General features: G+C 20.6%; 1 protein-coding gene across 1 annotated transcript; it reads right to left on the reverse strand.

Moving 5' to 3' along the window:
- Nucleotides 1-8970: 8970 nt before the first annotated feature.
- On the reverse strand, nucleotides 8971-11110 carry Bfra_005331 (putative mfs toxin efflux pump protein; the record flags this gene model as incomplete). The annotated part of the gene is made up of 7 exons (XM_037335715.1): nucleotides 8971-10003; nucleotides 10076-10111; nucleotides 10168-10261; nucleotides 10335-10450; nucleotides 10506-10549; nucleotides 10608-10680; nucleotides 10761-11110. 7 exons carry the CDS (start codon nucleotides 11108-11110, stop codon nucleotides 8971-8973), a joined length of 1746 nt encoding a protein of 581 aa, XP_037192810.1.
- Nucleotides 11111-20593: the final 9483 nt, after the last annotated feature.

A 20593-nucleotide genomic window follows, 5' to 3' on the forward strand; every position in this document is an offset into this window, starting at 1 on the left:
GTGTAATAATTTTATAAAGGTTTTATATCTTTTCTAGATTAAGGTAATTGAATTATTTATATTATAATAAATAGTTTTCTAGATCCTTAAATCTATTCAAAAAGATTTTTATTATAATCTTATTCGATTTTATATTATTAATAATCTCTATACTTTGAAGAGTAATATTTTTGTATTTTTTTGTAATATCCAAAATTATATAAATTCCTCTATTCATTTTTGTTTTAATAATATTTATTTTATTCTTTCGAAAGTATATATAATCTAAATTGAATTTGTTCTTGAATTTAGCTTTACAAATCTTCTTATTAAAAAGGAGATTAACTTTTAATCCTAATATATATAATATCTTTAAAAATAAAATCATATCTTTATTTCCTAGTTCTATTACAGTAATATTTATTTAATTACAATATATAATTTCCCTATCAACTTTTATTGTTTTTCTTTTTATTTTTTTAATATTTCTAAAAAAGGAAAGTTGATTAAATATATATAAAAAAACATTAATATTTGTATATTAATAAAAAGAAGTAATCTTATAAATAAGTTCTTTAGAAATATAGTATTTTTTATTATTAAATTCTTTTTCGCTTTTTAATAAATTGAGATTAATTAAAAGATTCTTACTATCTGCAAAATAAGTGTGATTACTTTTTTTCTTAATAATTAATATTTTGGTTGTCTTTTTGAATATTATTTTTTATTGTTTAATTTTATAGTGATTATAGATTAGAGCTTATATAAATATAAGATTTTTATAATTATATAAAAAATACTCTTTTTATTTATAAAGATGATAAGTATAGGTTTTGGTTTTATTATTTTGATTTTACTTTGTAAATAAACTTAATTCTTTATATTCTTTTTATCGTTTTGAGATTATATATTTTTTATTAGTAATATAGCTTTATTCTATTTTCTGAATATTAAGCTCCTTAATTATAAAATATTTAATCTTATTTTCCATTATTAATATACTTTAAACACTTATAATATCAATTATTATTTAATATTTATTTAGAAAATTTCTAATTAAAACTAAAAACAAAGCTTTATTTCTATATAAATCCTTGAATATAAAGTTGATAGTATTAAGCTTACATTAATATTCTTTCAATTTATTCTAGACTTTAATAACAATTATTTTTAAATAACTAATAAACTTGAAAATAAATATTTAGATTATTATTAAATATAAATTAATTGTGATATTACTAATTCTTGAATACTTTGATTTCAAATAGTTTTATAATATTTATATTATATTATATTCATCAATAAGCATTTCATTATTGTTATTGAGTAATCTATATATATATAATAATATATTAATTTTATTTTTCAAATATTTAGTCTTTTTATCTAAATTAAGTTTGATATTTATAATTTTGCTTTCTTTAAGGATTGAAAAAACTTTAGTATTATTGATTTTCATTCTAATTCCTTTAATTTTAGTATACTCTTGTAATATAAATTTAATTATATAAAACCAATTTTTTCCTTTCAATTGTATTTTTATTTATTGAAATTATTGATTGTAGGTTTTTTGGATAAGATTTGGAATACTTTTTGTTTGCTTTTTGATTTCATTTATTTTGATATTTATATAGAAAATTTGTAAGGTTTTTCTTCTCTTTTTTCTGTATGAATAAATCTGTATAGATTATAAATATAAATATAATTAGTATTATATGCCTTTTTGTTGTATTATATATGTTTTGTTTATAAATAGTATTATATACTCTTTTAACTCTATAAGTTAATAGTAATAATAATTATAATACTATATGCTGATTGTAGAATAGTACTGTATATTTTTTAACTCTATGAGTTGAATTATAATAATAATCGCATCAATTATATTCAAAGGCTATACTAACTGGGTTTATAACTTATTAAAAGATTGAATAAAAGAAATCTTTTTATTAACTATATTACTATGTGTATAGACATCTTAATCCCTTCTTACTCCCCTTAAAGGGGATTAATATATCTGTCTATAGTTCGTCTAATCTAGCCTGTTTAGGTAACCGTATTACTAATCACAGCACGTGATTAGTACCGGTAACTTCTATTCCTTTTAACAAGTATTTTTTTTATTAAATATTTATTTAATTTTTTAATTATTTTATTTTGGAAATAATAATAAGAATTAATATATTCTAATATAATTCCTTTAGATTTAGCAAATAAATTCTATTAATTGAAATTAAATTCTTTAGTATTATTTAATCTGATTGCTTTTATTTCAATATTAAATTGATTATATATCAAATAAAATACTTTTTTTAATATATTAAAAGTGTTTGATTTAAATTTTATAGAATATATCTATATACTTTGTATAGTTCAATCTATAAAAATAATAAAATATTTTTCTTCTTTTAATTTTAGTATTTTAAATAATCTATAAATATCAATACTAATTTTATTAAATTTATTTAATTTCAAATTTGATAAGGATTTACTAATATTTTGAGTTATTTTATTATATATACAAATTTTACAATAATTTAAATTCATTTTAGAATCTTTTAAATTTAGTGTTTTTATAATATAATCTTTATTTATATAATTTAAACACTTATATTATAGATTTAAATCTTTTAGATTTGTATTATTAAATTCTTTTTTGGATTCTAATTTTTCTTTAAATTTATTTATTTGATTTATTTTAGAATCTTTATTATTATTATAAATAATATTCTTATTTTGATTTAATAAATTATAATTTATATTATATTCTAGATAAAAAGTATTATTAATTTATTTAATGTTTGCCTTTATATTTAAAAATTTATTCGAAAATTTATAAATATTATTAAAGAATAGTATTTCACTAGTTCAATCCTTTTTAATGGTTTGTTTAGTATTAATTAGAATTGATTTTAATAATGGAATATACTTTATTATTTAAATAAATATTTTCTTATTATTTATAATAATAAAAATATCCCTTTATCCTAATATTAATATAAATTCTTTATTAATTATATTTATATATTTTGGAACTTTATATTCTTTATGATTTATAAACCAATCTTTATTTAAATAATAGTATTTTATAGCTCCTAAATCTATTATAATATTATTTTTAGATCTATTAATATAATTAGTTAGTATAAATATAATCATAATATTATTTTCTTATTTAGAGCTAGATATTAAATTATAGTTTATTTGAGAGGCCTGATTTATTTTATTATCAAAACTTTCTTTATAATTTTTATTATTTTTCTTTTGTTTTTAATTAGAATTTTTATTATTTTTATTGTTTTTATAAATCCTATTGGATTTTTTAAGATTATTTAATTTTTTAATAATTTTATAGAATTGTTTTTTAGAATTATTCTTATTATTAGAGTTTTTAGACTTTTTATAATCCTTATTATATAATTTTAAGTATTTTTTGAAATACTTTTCTTCTAAATATCTCTTTTTATTACAAAATGTATAATTTGATATAATATTTAATGATTTTATAACTCTATTAAACTCTATAAAGCCTTTTATTCTTAATTCTCTGAATATTAATTCGAATATAAATTTATTCAAATTAATATTATTATTATTATTTAAATCTTTTAATAATTCTTTTGTTTTTTGTAATTTAAACAAATCAAATAAGTTATTTAAACTATTAAATATAATCTATATTATATAAGATTTTTGTAATTCAAATTTTAATTCTTTTAAATATATATATAATAATAATATATAGTTTATATATTCATTTATATTATTAAAATCATTATAATTTGATTCTATTAATTTATTAAAATATCAATCTATTATATCGAGTGAAGTTTTATTATAAATATTATTTATAATATTCTAAAGCTCTTTTAGATTTGTTTTTTTCTTAAATCTTTTTATTAAATCTATTAATATTATTGATTTAGTATTACTAAAATTCTTTTAGATTTATTTTTATATTCCTTTACTTTTTCACTATATTTAAAATGAATTTCTTTTGAAATAAGTATATTATTTTCTTTAAAATATAGGGATCGATTAAAGCTTTTTTCTAAATCGTTTATATAGAATATAAAACTATTAGCCTCTAAAAAAAGCTTAGATTTATTATACTATTCTATATAATTAGAATAATTATTCAGTTTAGGATTTATAAACTTAATTTTTTAATTTATATTCATTTTTTATATATTTTTATTTGATATATATAAATATTTTATTATAGTATAATAAATACTGTATAATTAAAATCTTAATATAGTTTTTATAAAGCTTTATTTTAGAAAGTAATTAGATTTTAATTGTTACCTTTTAATATAAATCTATATAAATCCTTATATATAAATCTATTTAAATTAGAGTATCTTTATATAAAATATAATACTATATAATCTGTTATGAATAATATATATGTATATGTATAGCTTTTAAGGACCTAGTTTTATTCTTTAATTAGGTTTAGTCTCAGGGACACAGGCTAATAATAGGCTAAAAGAGCTTAATATATTAATAAATAATATATTTAAATATATATTAATAATATATTTATATATATATTAATAATATATTTATATATATATTAATATAAAGAGATATATATATAGATTTATTGATTTATATCTCTTAATATAAATATATAATTATAAGAAATTTAATATTCATCTAGACAATCTAATTCCTTATTAATTATATTATCTATTAAATCAATATTTTCGAATTCAAGATCAAAAAGATTAATATTCACATCTATTTTTGAATATATAATAGCATTCTTTATATAAATAAGAAATTAAGCATTCTATTACATAAAGTTTAATATAATAGTTTCTATATTATAATTATATAATATAGAAATACTATATATTGAGTTTTTGATATCTAATTAATCTAATTCAACTTAAATTTCATTTCCTTATACTTTTGAATAATATTTAACTATTATTCGAAATTCTATTTTAATAATAAGATTATTATTATTATAGATTTCTTTCTTGTTTTCATATTAAATCGCTTTGTATTCCCTATTATTTAATTTCTTTTTAAATCTTTTAACAATTCTTATAGATATATTCTGATCTATAAAATTCATATAATATATGATTTATATTATAATATATAATATACTTTTATATACAGGGATTTGATATAATTTTAATTGATTAATCTCTTTTTTCACTAATCTGAATATTAAATTGATATTTTAATTTTCAATTTGAATTAGATTCGGATTCGTATTTAGTCCTTTCTCTATAATAATACTTTAAATATAAATTGGATTCTAGGCTTCTTCGAAAATAAAATTAGAATTCCTATTAATAGCTTTTAAATCAATATTATAATATATAATTAAACTATAATTAGAATTTGATATGCCTAATAAATTCAATTAGATTTGACTTTTGATTCCTTAAACTATTAGATAGTATTTAATCTTTATTGAATATATAATAAAATGATATAAATTGTTTATATATCTTTCTCTTCTTTTTTCATATTAAATTATATTATATTCCCTATTATTTAGTATTCTTTTATATTCTTTTATTATTCAATTGAGGAAGTCTTTAATTAATTCCATATATATTATAGGATTGACAATATATATATAGTTCACAAATATATATAAGGATTGACAAAGGTTTATATATAAACAATTAACTTTATATCTCTAATAAAATGTGATATTCAATTCTATTACTCCTAGTAATGTATAATAAGAGAACTACTATACACCTAGTGATATATAGTATTGATATTATATATATCCGGTGATATATATTGAAAGAGCTTATTTGTACTTAGTAACATATAATATTAATGATATATACATCCGGTCTGGTAATGTATATATTCCTTTTTATATTATTTAATAGTATAATAAGGGTATTATATATATATATGAGTGTATATATATATTCTTAGGATTTGAATAAGGATTTGAGATTAATGTAAATTCGTATTAATATGTAGAATTGCTTATATAATATATAAAGTGTCTTAATTGAGTAAATTTCTTTATATTCTTTGCTTTTAAATACAAAGTCAATTGTCTTTCGACTTTTTCACTCTTTTCTTGCTTTTTCGATATATATCTCGATATATATTTCGATATATATATACTTTTTTTTAATTGTATATATAAGTTACTAGGCTTATAACCTATTATAGATTATAGACTAATAATATATAATATAAAAGCTAACTCTAATTAATAATTAAAATGGATTATATAAGTAGTATAACATATGATATTAAAGAATTTATATTTAATAAATAATCTTTCTTATTTTATATTTAAAAGGAAAAAACCCTTTTTTTATGCTTTTTCCTATTAATTTAGTTTTTCCGCTTTTATTAATCTTTTATAGATCTTTTCCTAATCTGTTCATTCTTTCGAAATAAAGCCCCTTTTTGTTTTCTTTATTTTACAGCCGTTTTCGTATTTTATGACTGTTTTCGGATTAATAATTGTTTTCGGATTAATGGTCGCTTTCGTAAGCTTATAAGCGACGATCATATGATCTGATTATATAATAGGCTAATATTATATTGAATACCTTTAAAAAGATATATATATTATATTATTTTTTAATTAAAACAATAGTTTTTAAATACAAAGCTCTATATTATAATAAAACCTATTCCCTTATATAAATCTTTATCTTACTTAAATAATTGGAATAACTAATTACTCCTAAAACACTATTATTTTTAAACTATTTATTACAGAATATTAATCTTATAACTTTTGTTATCCTAACTTATTCTTTTATTTTAAAATTAATCCCTTAGGATATTACTAATTCTAATAAAATCTTCTTACTTATTATATTCTGTTTTTTTTAGAATTTATTATTCTAAAAACTATATTCTAGATTTCTAGAGTATCCTATAACTAATACTATATATATACCTAAGGCTTTCTTTAGGTACCTAATATCCCTCAATATACTACAGTTAAATCACTAAGGCCTATAATACTATTATAGCCTATAAGTTAGTGATTCTACAGCCTGTTACTAATCCGTTATAATATAAACTATTTCAAAAGATCTCTAAATACTTCCACGTGACCCTAGAGGCAGCTCCTATAATACTAGTCTTACAAAGTAGTATACTCTATCCTATAAGCTTTTATAAAATGTATATCTATCAAATAATCTGGGTATCTAAAGTATTTATAAGTAAATATTATATAATTATTCTATAATTATCATCTAAAAAGGAGGTTAATTCTAATTATATAATAAAATTAAAAATATTAGATTATACTATTTGAATTATACTATTGAAAATTTACATTATTCTATTTAATATATTATTTTACAAGCGATTATTTTAGAATAAACAAATAATATATTTTCATTTTTTTTCTATTTGATTTCAAAATTATATTATAATTTGATTAAAAAACTATTATTTTATAATATTTATAATCTTTTAAATATACTTCTAAATATTCTCAATATATATTATATACTTTATAGATATTCTAAATATCCAAGCAATCTATAGAGTGATTATCTTATCCTATAGAAATAGAATTGAGTATAATATTGATTGGGTTATACTCTAAGTTATTCTGAGTATACTCTACCTAATGCTCAGCTCTATTTAATATCTTTTATTCTATAAAAAAGTGCTTGATTTATTACTATTTAATTTCTTCTAATAATTTTTTATTTTATAAATAAAAATCTTTAATCAAAATCTAAACTTATTTATATTTAGAAATTCTTTTTTAAATAAAATAAAATTAAGATAAGTAAATCAGATTTTCAATATAACTTTAGCAAATAATAATTCTTTTATATTATTAATTTATTAATATATTAAAAGAATAATTAGATTTATAAAATCTCAAAATACTAAGGAAACCTTATTTCGAAAATAATTCTCTAATATTTAGAAAGTAATTAAAACTTAAAAGAAAAGAATTAAAAATAGAAGAATTAAATTATAAGATTAATTTGTTTTTAATATTAAGAAAATATTGAAAATAATATATAAGATAAAGGAAAAACTGAAGAAAGAAAAGCTATGAGAATAATTCTATAAATATTTAATTAAAGAATTAGAAAAAGAGATTGAAAAAAAGAGCTAAAAAATAATTCAAATAATTCAGAATTGGATTTAAAGAATTATATAGCTTATAGAATAAGATTATATATAGAATAATTGAAAAAGTGTTCGAATTCCTTATATATTCGAGTCCCTTATATATTATATTATATTTATATAATTATTTTGAGTATAATAATTAAGAATGTATATAATCTGTTACGGTCAAGTCCTAGAAAACTATTAAAGTATTCTAAGAATTATATATAAATTGTATATAAAATCAGTCTTAGATTTTAATATTATCGGATAAGATATTAGGGATTGATGTTATACTTTGAAATGAATTAATAGTATATTAGAATAATTGATGAATAATTTGATCAGGGCTTTGACTATAAATGTATAAGTAATCCTCTTAGTATGACTATATTATCCTATAATTCAAGTATCTGTAACTTATAATCTGTTTATTACAATTTTCTTTTTATAGTATTACGATTCTATTTGCTCTTTCGTCATGTTTGCCTAGCGACTATATATATACAGTTCTTACTTTTGAGTTAATATAGAAAGAATCATCGGGAAATTCATATCTGTACTAACGTAACTTGACTAGAAGTGGGTCATGTCATGATACGGGTCAAAATGTTGAAACTAGTATTTGGAGTATAAGCCGATTGACTAAGGTATATACCTGCAGAGGATACTTGTGCAAATTCAAATGGAACACCAGAGTGGGGGTTTGCTGTTGATGGTTATCAATACATTTCAAGCTGTTTTTTCCCCTCATTATATCTTATGCTTTACGTTCTATCAATTTTGTTTACGTTTACCGCTTCAAAGCACGTACATCATCCTTTTTGTTTCATATACTAACCTCCTGTCCATCATAGCACACAAAATTCCTATTATTCCAACCACACTAGGTCAATGCCCCTCTTCCTTTTTCTCCTTTCTTACACTTTTCCACTCCAATCCACAGACAGCCAGAAACCCCCCAATAGCACAAGCTGCCGAGACCCAAAATGTCGCCTTCAATCCCTCCACATACGCCTCCAATACCTTCTCCAATTGCCCCTCCTGCCCCCATGTTTCCAATAGCGCCCTGATCTCCGTAACCCCACTATCCAAAAAAGCCCTTGCATCCAACCCTGGGACCCTCTCCTCAACCCCTCCTACTAATCTATTCTGAAACAGTGTCTGCGAGACCGGCACAAAGATCGCACCACCCAGCGTCATAAATAACGAAACACACGATATAGCCACCGGAATCCGCTTATTTGACATCACCGTCTGCGCGACAATAATCCCGCTCTCGAACCCAACACCCACGCCCAGACCGGTAATAACCTGGAACCCCGCGTTCCTCGCATACGACGTCGTGAGTGAGAGCGTAGTCAGCAGCCCGGAACCAATGGCAAATAAAACCATGCAGATGAGCATGATGGGGGTGTAGTACCCGAGCGTGGAGATCGCCGCCCCGGTTCCGGTGGAGCTGACCGTGCATGCGAGGAGTAAAGGGAGCATTTGGATTCCAGCGTGCAAGGCCGAGGAGCCTTTGACGCTTTGAAAATACACTGGGAGGTAGTAGGATAGACTGAAAAATCCAGCGCCAAAGAATGCTGAGAATGCAAATGCGCATACGGTATTCCGGTTTTGAAAAAGATATGGAGGGAGGGTTCCGGCCTCGCCGAGCCGGATTTGAGTGTAGATGAACAGGATGGTGAGAATAGCTGAGGTGACGAAGAGGCCGATAATTTGACCGCTGTTCCAAGGGTAGGTAGAACCACCCCATTGGAGAGGGAGGAGGAGGCAGATTATGGCGGGGATGAGGAGGGAGGCGCCAAGGAGGTCGAGCTTTAAGATGCGTTGTTTGAGGGTTAGGGAAGAGGGGTTATTGGGGCGGTTGATATGAAGGATGTGAGATATTACAGCGACACAAAAGGCTCCTATGGGAAGGCTGGGGGTAGGGTGAGTTAGTTTGTATTTGTTGACGTTCTGCACTTAGGGTAGGGGGTGTTGATATTCTTACTTAATGTAGAAGCACCAGCGCCAGGAGAGTTTATCGCTATCCGGAAAGGTCAGTGGGTTCATCGATGCTCTGTCTATAAATGGGAGACTGACGTAAAGACACCGCCAAGTAATGGTCCCGCGACTGATGCGATTCCCCACATACTACTAATTATACCCATTGCCAACGGCCTCTTGCGCAGTGGCACTTCTCAAGTCAGTTGTGCATATCTGAAGAGAGCACTTGTATTAATGGGAAGTGGAAGCAAGTTAGAACTTACAACTATACACAACAATTATAATCGAACCTGTAAACAGACCTCCCACGCCGCCTCCAGCTATGGCTCGGCCAATGATAAGCATGTTGCTGCTCGTTGCCGTAGCGCAGATTAAGGAGCTGCGTATTGATCTGTCAGTACGTGGGATTGATAGCGGAAGTGCTGACTACTTACCCAAGCTCGAAGATAGCAATGGCAGCCAGGAAGGTATACTTGATCTATTAAATCGTTAGCCAACAACCGGTTCTTTATTTGGGAAACGCAGTGCACACGCACATTGAAGATAGAGTATATCCTTCCAAAACTAGGCTGCAACGCCGCTTTCGTAAGTAAGTAGCTCGACCCATACCTACAGACATCAGCAATCACTCATATATATGCACCATGAAAACACCAATTCAATGCCTAACACAACACCAACACACTCACCAACCAATATCTCCCGTACTCTTGAAATGATCCGTAATCTTCGGAATAGCAGTAGAAATAATTGTCTGATCCAGCGCCACCAAAAACACAGCCAAACACAGCGCCAGTATAATAGTGACAAGTTTGAGACCCTCGGGGTACTGCGGCTCGCTACTAACACTAGGTAGTCGTTCTGTCGCGGCCGAGGCAGAGTCTTCAGCGGTTATGCTCAGAGCAGGTTCTTTTTGGGAAAACGAGTTGCGCGCCTCGAGCGTATCTATCTTCTCTGCGTCCGAAGAGGCAGTAGAAGCAGTAGTCATGGGCACAGCCTTGTCTGAGACTTCCACGTCGCCCATTTCCATATCCTGCATAATTGCGATAGGCGCTTGCTTGCACAGCCAAATCAGTAGAGACAACAATCGTCTCTTAGGGCTCGTTGTACTGACACGTAAATCTACCGCACGATATCTAGAGGTTCTTCACATCAATACTGTTGTTCAGTACAGTTTCACGAATTTATCGCGCACAAAAGCAATCAACACCCAAAATTACAAGGATCCCCCTTCCACGACCAGCACATTTCCTCTCTATCCTCTATTATCTAGACCAATGAGAAGCGTCTGATAAGCTTGGCAATAATCACATGAGGGAGTATCTGGCCGGCAGATCTTACACCAATAGCAGGCAGTACATGAAAAGGAGTTGTGTCGTATCTCGAATCGCGAAGTCACGCAGCCAGCTATTCCGTTCTTGTGTACATCCGGCACTAGTGCAATCCTTGTCATATGCGTTGAATGCCCAAGTTAGTTGAGAGGCACCCCTCGCACCCCTGTCGTCTGTCCTTTTTGTTCAAGAATTTTATTAGAAGAACAATCAAATATTAGGCATTTATAATACTATCTTCAAATGAAGTAGAGAGGCTGTTATGACGTCTTTTTCGAACAAAAAGTAATAAAATTTAACTTTTTATTATAGATTACTAGTTTTTAGTATAAATCATATAATATAGTTTATCATTGAGTAAACTATATTATTAAATGAGTCATTTTTAAATATATCAAAATCAGTTATTTTTAAGAATAAAAGAATATAAAATAATAATAAAATTTTAATTTTCTAGAAACTTAATTTTTATAAAAATATTTCTATTATATTAAAAAAAATTTGAAAATGTTATAATTTTCATTATAGAAAAACTATTTCTTTAATAACTTTTATATAGATTCGAATTTTTATTAAAATATTAGATTTTTATAATAATCTTATAATTAAATTATCACGGCGTTAACTATATGATCTATAGTTACCTTCGTACTTCAGATATAAACTATTAATATATCCTGCTTCCTATAAATAGAGCTTCACTTTTCTATAGCCCTTTTACCCTTATAATATAATATAAGTCTTTACCTGCACCTTAATATAAATATTATATGATAATAACCTCATATAGTATTATTTTATGTATTAATACCCTAAATATCAAAAGTGTTAATTAGAGTCTAGTATATACTAGTTTAGATTGTTTTGATTTTATAAATATTACTATTCTAGTCCTAATATGTTTTTTATTTTTTATTTCTTCAATTTTTTGAATTTTTTGAATTTTTTATAATATCTAAAGTTTTTTTAGCCTTTTTAGCTTTTTCAATTCTTTCAACTTTTTTTTAAATTTTTTAACCTTTTCAACTTCTTAATTCTTTTAAATAATTTAAAAAATCAGAAAATTCTATTCAGAAAAGATTTAAAAAAAAAGAAAGACTAGAATAACATTATTTTCAAAAAAAGTAAAGACTGAAATATCAAAAATGTTATTTGGGGTAATTTTAGTCATATTCCTGATATTTGAGGTATCAATATATGAAATAATATCATATAAGGTTATTACTATTGGTTCGAGAAGAATACGAAAGACGTAGTATCTATGTATTATAAATCCTATATATCTAATCATATTCTATCTAAAGAGCTAGTTATGTAGGAAAGTAGTAGGCCTTATATAAATACTATTGAAAAAACTAATCTCTTTTATATTTACTTAATCTTTTTAATATAATAATTATTATATTGAAGTTATTCCTTTGAAATAAATATTCTTATTTATATACTCAAAACTCTTTTTTATAATTTTTAATATATATAATTAAAAAAGAAATTTATAAAGTCATAAAAATCCTTTGTTTATTAATTAAAATCCCTAACCTTTTACTAACAAAATTATTTCTTTTCTTAATTCTTTTTATTTATTTTATTGTTTTAATATTAATTTTATTTATATTAATTAAATTAGTAAGAGCTTGATATAACTTTCTCTTTATTATTATATTAACTGGATTAATTGAATTATCAATTTATATAACTTCAATAATTTCTTTTCTCTTATAGAATTAATGTAGTATTATAATATCAATTATTAATCTCTTTTTATTAATTATATTTAGTTTGATAAGTAAATTATATAATAATTTTGAATTAATGTATAAAACTAATAGAATCTTTTTATTAAAAATAGTATTAATTATAAAAGTAATTACTACTCTAATATCGAATTCTTGAACTAATTTATATAACTTTAAAACTAGAATATTATGTATAACTTTTTTATATTTGATAGATAATTAATAAATAATATTAGTATTATTGTATTTATTTATTATAATAATTATATAGTTTATTTAAAATGAATAGTTTTTATTATTTATAAAAAAGATATTAGTGAAAATAATGATTTTAAGTGAATTCAAATTTAGCGGTATATAGTTAAATCCTTTGGCAAAAAAAAAATTATTATTTGATAACGTAATGTATGGGGAACTCGGACATATGGGGAACTCGGACAGGTACCTTTACACCAAATTTTATATGTAAAGATACTTGAAGCGACTTTTCATATCTCTAGAAATACTAGAGATATAGTTTTGATATTTTGAAGTATGATATATTCAATATAAATATTTAATATAACAAAATTTTATAGAGATATAATTTTTTTTAATAAAGATATTAAAGTTTCTTTCAAATTTTCGTTTTTGCCTAACAAAAATTACTATAGGAATTTTTAGAATCGTATTAATTCAAGAATAATATTATTAAAAAGTGTTTTGTAACTTTAATACTATATTTTTATTAGATATTAAGCCTAATTATCAAAAAAAATTAAATTATCTTTGATATCCATAGAGATATAAAAAGTCGCTCTAAGTACCTTTACATACAAAATTTGGTGTAAAGGTACCTGTCCGAGTTCCCCATATGTCCGAGTTCCCCATACGTTACGTTATATTTATTCAATATTATAATATTATTTTTATTAAGTTGTATTATTTATGTTATTATAAACAAATTAAAAAATATTTTAAATTAATATATAGTTATAATATATGCTTTATAGGCTTGTTATATAATATATTAATTATATATAAAAGTATACTTTTAGATTTTATTATGTATTTTATAAATATCTATAGATTCTATAAAAACAAATTGTAGATTATTATATTATTTCTTTTAATTAAAATAAATATTATTATTTTAAAATAATATAACTTATAGTAAACCAAGTTATATAAGGAATTGGATTATATTTAGCCTATTATTAATTTCAAACCCTAACAAATTTTATTATACATATTAAATCATTTTTTATACTTTCTCAAATTAAAGAAAAAATATAGAATACTATTATTATATTTCAATTAAAGGAATTTAAATTAATTAAAAAGACTATAGAGTATTTTGAAGTTCTTAAATTAATTCTTATAATTAAAGTTATTAAAAGAAAATTATATACTTAGTTCCATAAAATAGCTTAAATTCTTTTAAATATAAAAAAAATACTTTTATATAATAAATTTCATAATTTATAATTATTAGATTCTTTATTATATCTATATTAATAAAGAAAATAATTAATAAAATTCGTTTTTAATATATTTAGATTATATTATCTCGAATTCCTATTTCAATAGAAATTCTATTTATAAATTATAAATAGATTTATAGATTTCAAAAACAATATCCAGAATTTAAAATATACTACTTGTATTAATTAAAATCTAATTGAATTAAAAAAATAATATTAAAGAATATTCAAACTTAATTTAATATATTTTATATATATCTTATTAAACAAAAATATAAATTAAATAATATATATAATATAAATAAAACTAGATTTGAAATTGGAATTATTCAAAATATATATATTATAATTGATTCTATTTAGAAATCGAATTAAAAAGTTATAATTAATAAGCAAAAATAAATAATTATATTTAAATATATTAATATAATTAAAAAGACTTTATTATTTATAATCATTTTTAAAACTTAAAATACAAATTCTATATAGATTTTAAAGAATACATTTCAAAACTAATAGTTTTTTATTAATACAAATAAATGGATTTCAAATAGTTATAAATTAAAATAATTAAAAAAGATTTTCAAATTAGAATTCAAAAAAGTATTAAATAATCAATCTTGACTTTTAATTGTAAATAGTTATTCAAATTATATTACAAATAGTTTTATTACTTTTTATATAAAGAAAAATATTAATTTATTTATATTATTTTTTCATTACTCTTATTTACTTTAATTATTTGATATTATAATATATAAACTAATAAAATGATATTATACTTTAGAGATTAATTGATATTCTTAAGCTAATATAAAACAAATTCAAAGAATTAAATAAATAAAACTTTTTCAAAATATTAGAAAAAAAGCATTGAATTCTTCTAATATTAAAACTGATTAAAAAAAAACTAATTTAATATCTTTTATTTTACAAAAAGTATTCGATTTATTATTATTTAACTCCTTCCAATAATCTTCTATTTTATAAATAAAAATCTTCAATCAAGATTTAAATTTATTTATATTTAAAAACTCTTTTTCAAATAGAATAAAACTAAAATAAATAAATCAAATCTTTAATAAAGTTTTAGTAAATAATAATTCTTTTGTATTATTAATTTGTTAATATACTAAAAGAATAATTAGACTTATAGAATTTCAAAATATTAAAATAGCTTTATTTTGAAAATAGCTTACTAATATTTAAAAGATAATTGAAACTCAAAAAAAAAGAATTAAAAACAAAAAAGTTATATTATAAAATCAATTTGTTTTTAATAATAAAGAAATACTAAAAATAGTATATAAAACAAAGGAAAAATCTAAAAAAAAAAAACTATAAAAATAACTATATAAATATCCAATTAAAGAATTAGAAAAAAAAACTAAAAAAGAAAAACCAGAAAATAATTCAAATAATTTAGAATTAGAATTAAATAAATATATAGCTCATAGAATAAGATCATATAAAGAGAATTGAATTTTGTAACTCAATTCCCTATATAACTTGGTTCACTATAAGTTACGTTATTTATTAAATAAAGTTTTCTTTAATAAAATAAAGTTTAAATATATATTTTATAATTATTAATAAAAAAACAATTTATAAATACTTTTCTAAAGTATTCATTATTAATTAGACTAATTATATTAAAAAAAGATTTATATATTGAAAATATAATAATTTTAATAAATAAAGATTTGCTATTCATAATATTAAACTATAAAGATTTTTTACTAATTATAATTTATTTTATTTATTTAATATCTTTTGATAATCTTTATAAATAATTTAATATAAAGATTAGACTTTTCCTATACAATTATTAATTAAAGATATTGATATATTATAAAATAAAATATTAAATATACTTTTTGAAAATACTAAAAACTTAATTTCAATAAATCCTTAAAATATATTCAATTTTTATTTAAAATAGAATATAATATAGATATTATTATTATTATTATAATTATTCTAAAAACTATATTCCTAAAAATTGTTTTAATTATAAGATCTATTCTAATTATTAGGGTATTAATTAAAATATTAATTATTTCAATTAGCAGAAGTATTTTGATATAAACTATAGCTACTAAAATCTTTTCAAAAATCTATGAATCCAGGGTTTTTTTTAGCTATTTGTTATATATCCATTTATTTTTAATATTACAATTTTATATTGAATAATTAGGTTTTTTATAATAGTAATAAAGATTAAGTTGATATTCTTTCTTTTATTATTGATTTTATATTTTGAAAGTATTAAGATTTATAGAATCAAATAATACTAGTATAATAAATAATATATTGATTAGGAATGTATAAAGTTATATAAAATTTGAGTTTATTTTTGATTCTAAAAAATACTTATTCTTCTATAGATTTTGATTTTAAACTTTAAACTTCTATTTTCAATTATTAATATTAATAAGAGAATAAGAATTAGAATTTTATATAAATAGTTGTTAAAGATTATAGAAAACTTTTTTATTATTATTATAATTATTTTATATGATTATTTATGATATACTATATTAAGATATTCTAATTAAATATAAAAAGCTGAAAAAGATATTTTATTGATTATTTTAAGTTTATTAAATCAAATCAAGGTTTTGTATATTATATTAATTGAGATATAAAGTTTATTGAGTTTATTAAGAAAGGAATTATTAGTAGTATAAATCAAGATTTTATTAATAATATTATTTATATTAATTAATCTCTTTTGATATATATAATTATTAATAAAAGAGGCTAAATATAAAAACTTCTTTTTTTTATATCAAAAATAATTGAATTAATTATTTAATAGATTTGTAAGTTTTGTTTTTAGATAGTATATTTCTTTTATCAAAATATTAATTCTATTTTCTCTTTTTGAAAAGTATCGTAGGTCATAGGCTAATAATATGTAATATGGAAGCTGGCTCTAGTTAACGACTAAAATGGATTATATAAGCAGTGTGACACGTGATATTAAAGAATCTGTATTGAATAGTGATCTCTCTTATTTTACATTCAAAAGGAAAAAGACCTCTTTTTATGCTTTTTCCTACTAATTTAGCTTTTCCGCTTTCGTTAATCTCTTGTAGATCTCTTCCTAATCCGTCCATTCTTTCGAAATAAAGCTCCTTTTTGTTTTCTTTATTTTACAGCCGTTTTCGTATTTTATGGCCGTTTTCGAATTAATAGTCGTTTTCGGATTAATAGTCGCTTTCGTAAGCTTATAAGCGACGATCATGTGATCTGATTATATAATAAGCTAATATTAGATTGAATGCCTTTTAAAAAGATATATATATTATATTATTTTTTAATTAAAACAATAAAAAGGCTTAGAATTCTTTGAAGTTTGTTATTAACTAACTTCATTTTGAATAAGAGTATTTAATAAGTTTTATATGAATTGAAATTATAATAATTAAGTTAATTGAAATTGAATATTTAATTGATTATTTATAGTAATCTTAAAGAAATGTTTTATAGCTAAATCTCATTCAAATGCTTATTAAATAATAAAAAGTAAATCAAATATACAATTAATAATATTATATAGATAATTAAAGTAATTCTATTAATCTTATATTAATATCAATAAAGGAAAGAGATTATAAAGTTTATAATTTTGAAGGTTAAATAACTTTTCTATAATTTATTATTATTAATTAAAAGTGTTATTGATTTCAGCTTTAAATATTTTAGGTAAAACAAATAGTAATAAATTAGTACTTAAAGTATTTGATATATCAACTATAATAAGAAAAAAGAATGAGATAAAGATATAAATGAAGATAAAGACAAGAATAAAGATAAAAATAAAAACAAAAAGGTATAAAAGACACAAAAGATTATGAAAACTATAGAAAAACCTATTTTGGATAAATAAAAACAAAAACAAAGAATTTCTTTTCAGAATTGGATTGCTCTTACTACAACAAAACTCTTTTATAAAATAGAATATATTATTATAATACAAAATCTAAATATTAAATAAAATATATAATATTCTACAAAAAGTAAAGAAGAAAATAGAGAAACACCGACTATATGAAGGATGGATGCCTAAGGCATCCACATAACTACATATTGAACCCGTGACAATTAGTAATAGTTTTATTATATTTAATATTCTTAATCTTTTTTTATATTAAATATTAATTATATTCAATAATCAATCTCCAAATTATATCTATATTGATTATAATATTAAAGAATTTTTTATTATTATATTATTTATTGTTTATAGTATATATTTCAATTATTAATATATAAGCATTTATAGTATTATTGAGATTAATTATTATTAATAAATTATTACAAATATTTATTAATATAAAGAATATTCTGAAAATCTTTTTTAAACTATTTATATTAATAGAATATTAATTAATAAAATGATTATTATTATTATTATTATTATTGTCTCAATTATTTTCTTATTTAATTTTAATTAGAAATTAATTATATTATTTTATAAAGCTTTTATTATTAAGATTACTATACTTAATACAATAATTTATTTTAAATTGATTTTTCTTCTTTTAAATATATTTATAATATTTATAATTCTTTTTTTTATAATCAAAAAAATAATAATTATCTTTATTTTTATTAAATAATATAAAAAAGGATTATTTATTAGTATACTTATTATAAGGTTTTTGGAAAGAGAAATTCAAAGATTTATTATTTTAGAAATATCAATTTATAAGAAATATTTTAATAAATATATTTTATTTTGGAAATGCTTTTTGATAAAAATTAATAATTTATTTGATCTAATTAATAAGATTCGAAATACTTAAATAAAGATTGTATATTATAAAATAGTATTCCGGAATATTATTATATATAAATAAAATCTTAATATAATATAATTAAGGGTTGTATATAATCAGGGGAATAATATATTAAAAAAAGTATAAATCCTTAATTATTATATTAAATATTTTTTGAAAATCTATATTAGGGTTATTTTTGATATAAATTTTGAAAGAAATATTATTCTATTTAAAAAGTATATTTCATTAATATTCAAATCCTTTAAAATTATTAATTATTATTTTATATAATCCTTAATATATATTAAAAAGATTACTTAGATTAGCTTAATAATAATTTCTAGTTATATTTAAGAATATAATTGGAAAGTTTATTTTAATTATTTTGGATGGTATAAATACTTTATAGTAATATTTCCCAAATATAAAGATTTTCAAATCAAAAGAATTATTAATATTTTTATATTTATTGTTATTTTTATAAATCTTTAAAAAAATTAATAAGATAGTAATTCTAATTATATTAATTATTATTTTAATTGTTTTTATAATTAAAATAATTAGAATAATTATAATTTCTATTATCTCTATTATTATTATTATCTTTATTATTATTCTAATTGTTTTTATTATTAAAATCATTTAAATTATTATTATTATTATTAAATAATCCTATAAGAATATTTATTAGTGGGTTTTTATTAAATTCCAATAAAATTATATATAAAATTTATATATTTTTAGAACTATAGGATAAAAGTGATTTTCTGAATATATTGAAAGGAATAGTTGGGCTATTTATAATTTTACTAGATTTTGGTAAAGTTAGATAATTAATTGAATTATTATTTAAAGGTTTGATAAAAAGATTAATAAAAGGCTTAGCTTATAATTTTATATTAAATCTAATAAAAAGATTGATTTATTTTATAAATACAAATAATTATATTTTATTAATTTAATATTTCAAAAGTTATTTCTTAATCTAATTATAATATTTTTTGTATAAGAATATTTTTATAAAAATATTCTCAATATTTATATTAAGATTAATATATATTCTATAATATTGTAAAATTTTATAAAAATTATAAAATATTAATTTATTAGTATTTTTGATTTAGAAGTATTAAATATCCTCAAAATTGTATATAATTATTTTCTAAAAAGATATATTAGTAACTTTTACTTTTAAATATGTA

This window comes from Botrytis fragariae (assembly GCF_013461495.1).
Source record: "Botrytis fragariae strain BVB16 chromosome Unknown tig00000054, whole genome shotgun sequence".
Lineage (NCBI taxonomy): Eukaryota > Fungi > Ascomycota > Leotiomycetes > Helotiales > Sclerotiniaceae > Botrytis > Botrytis fragariae.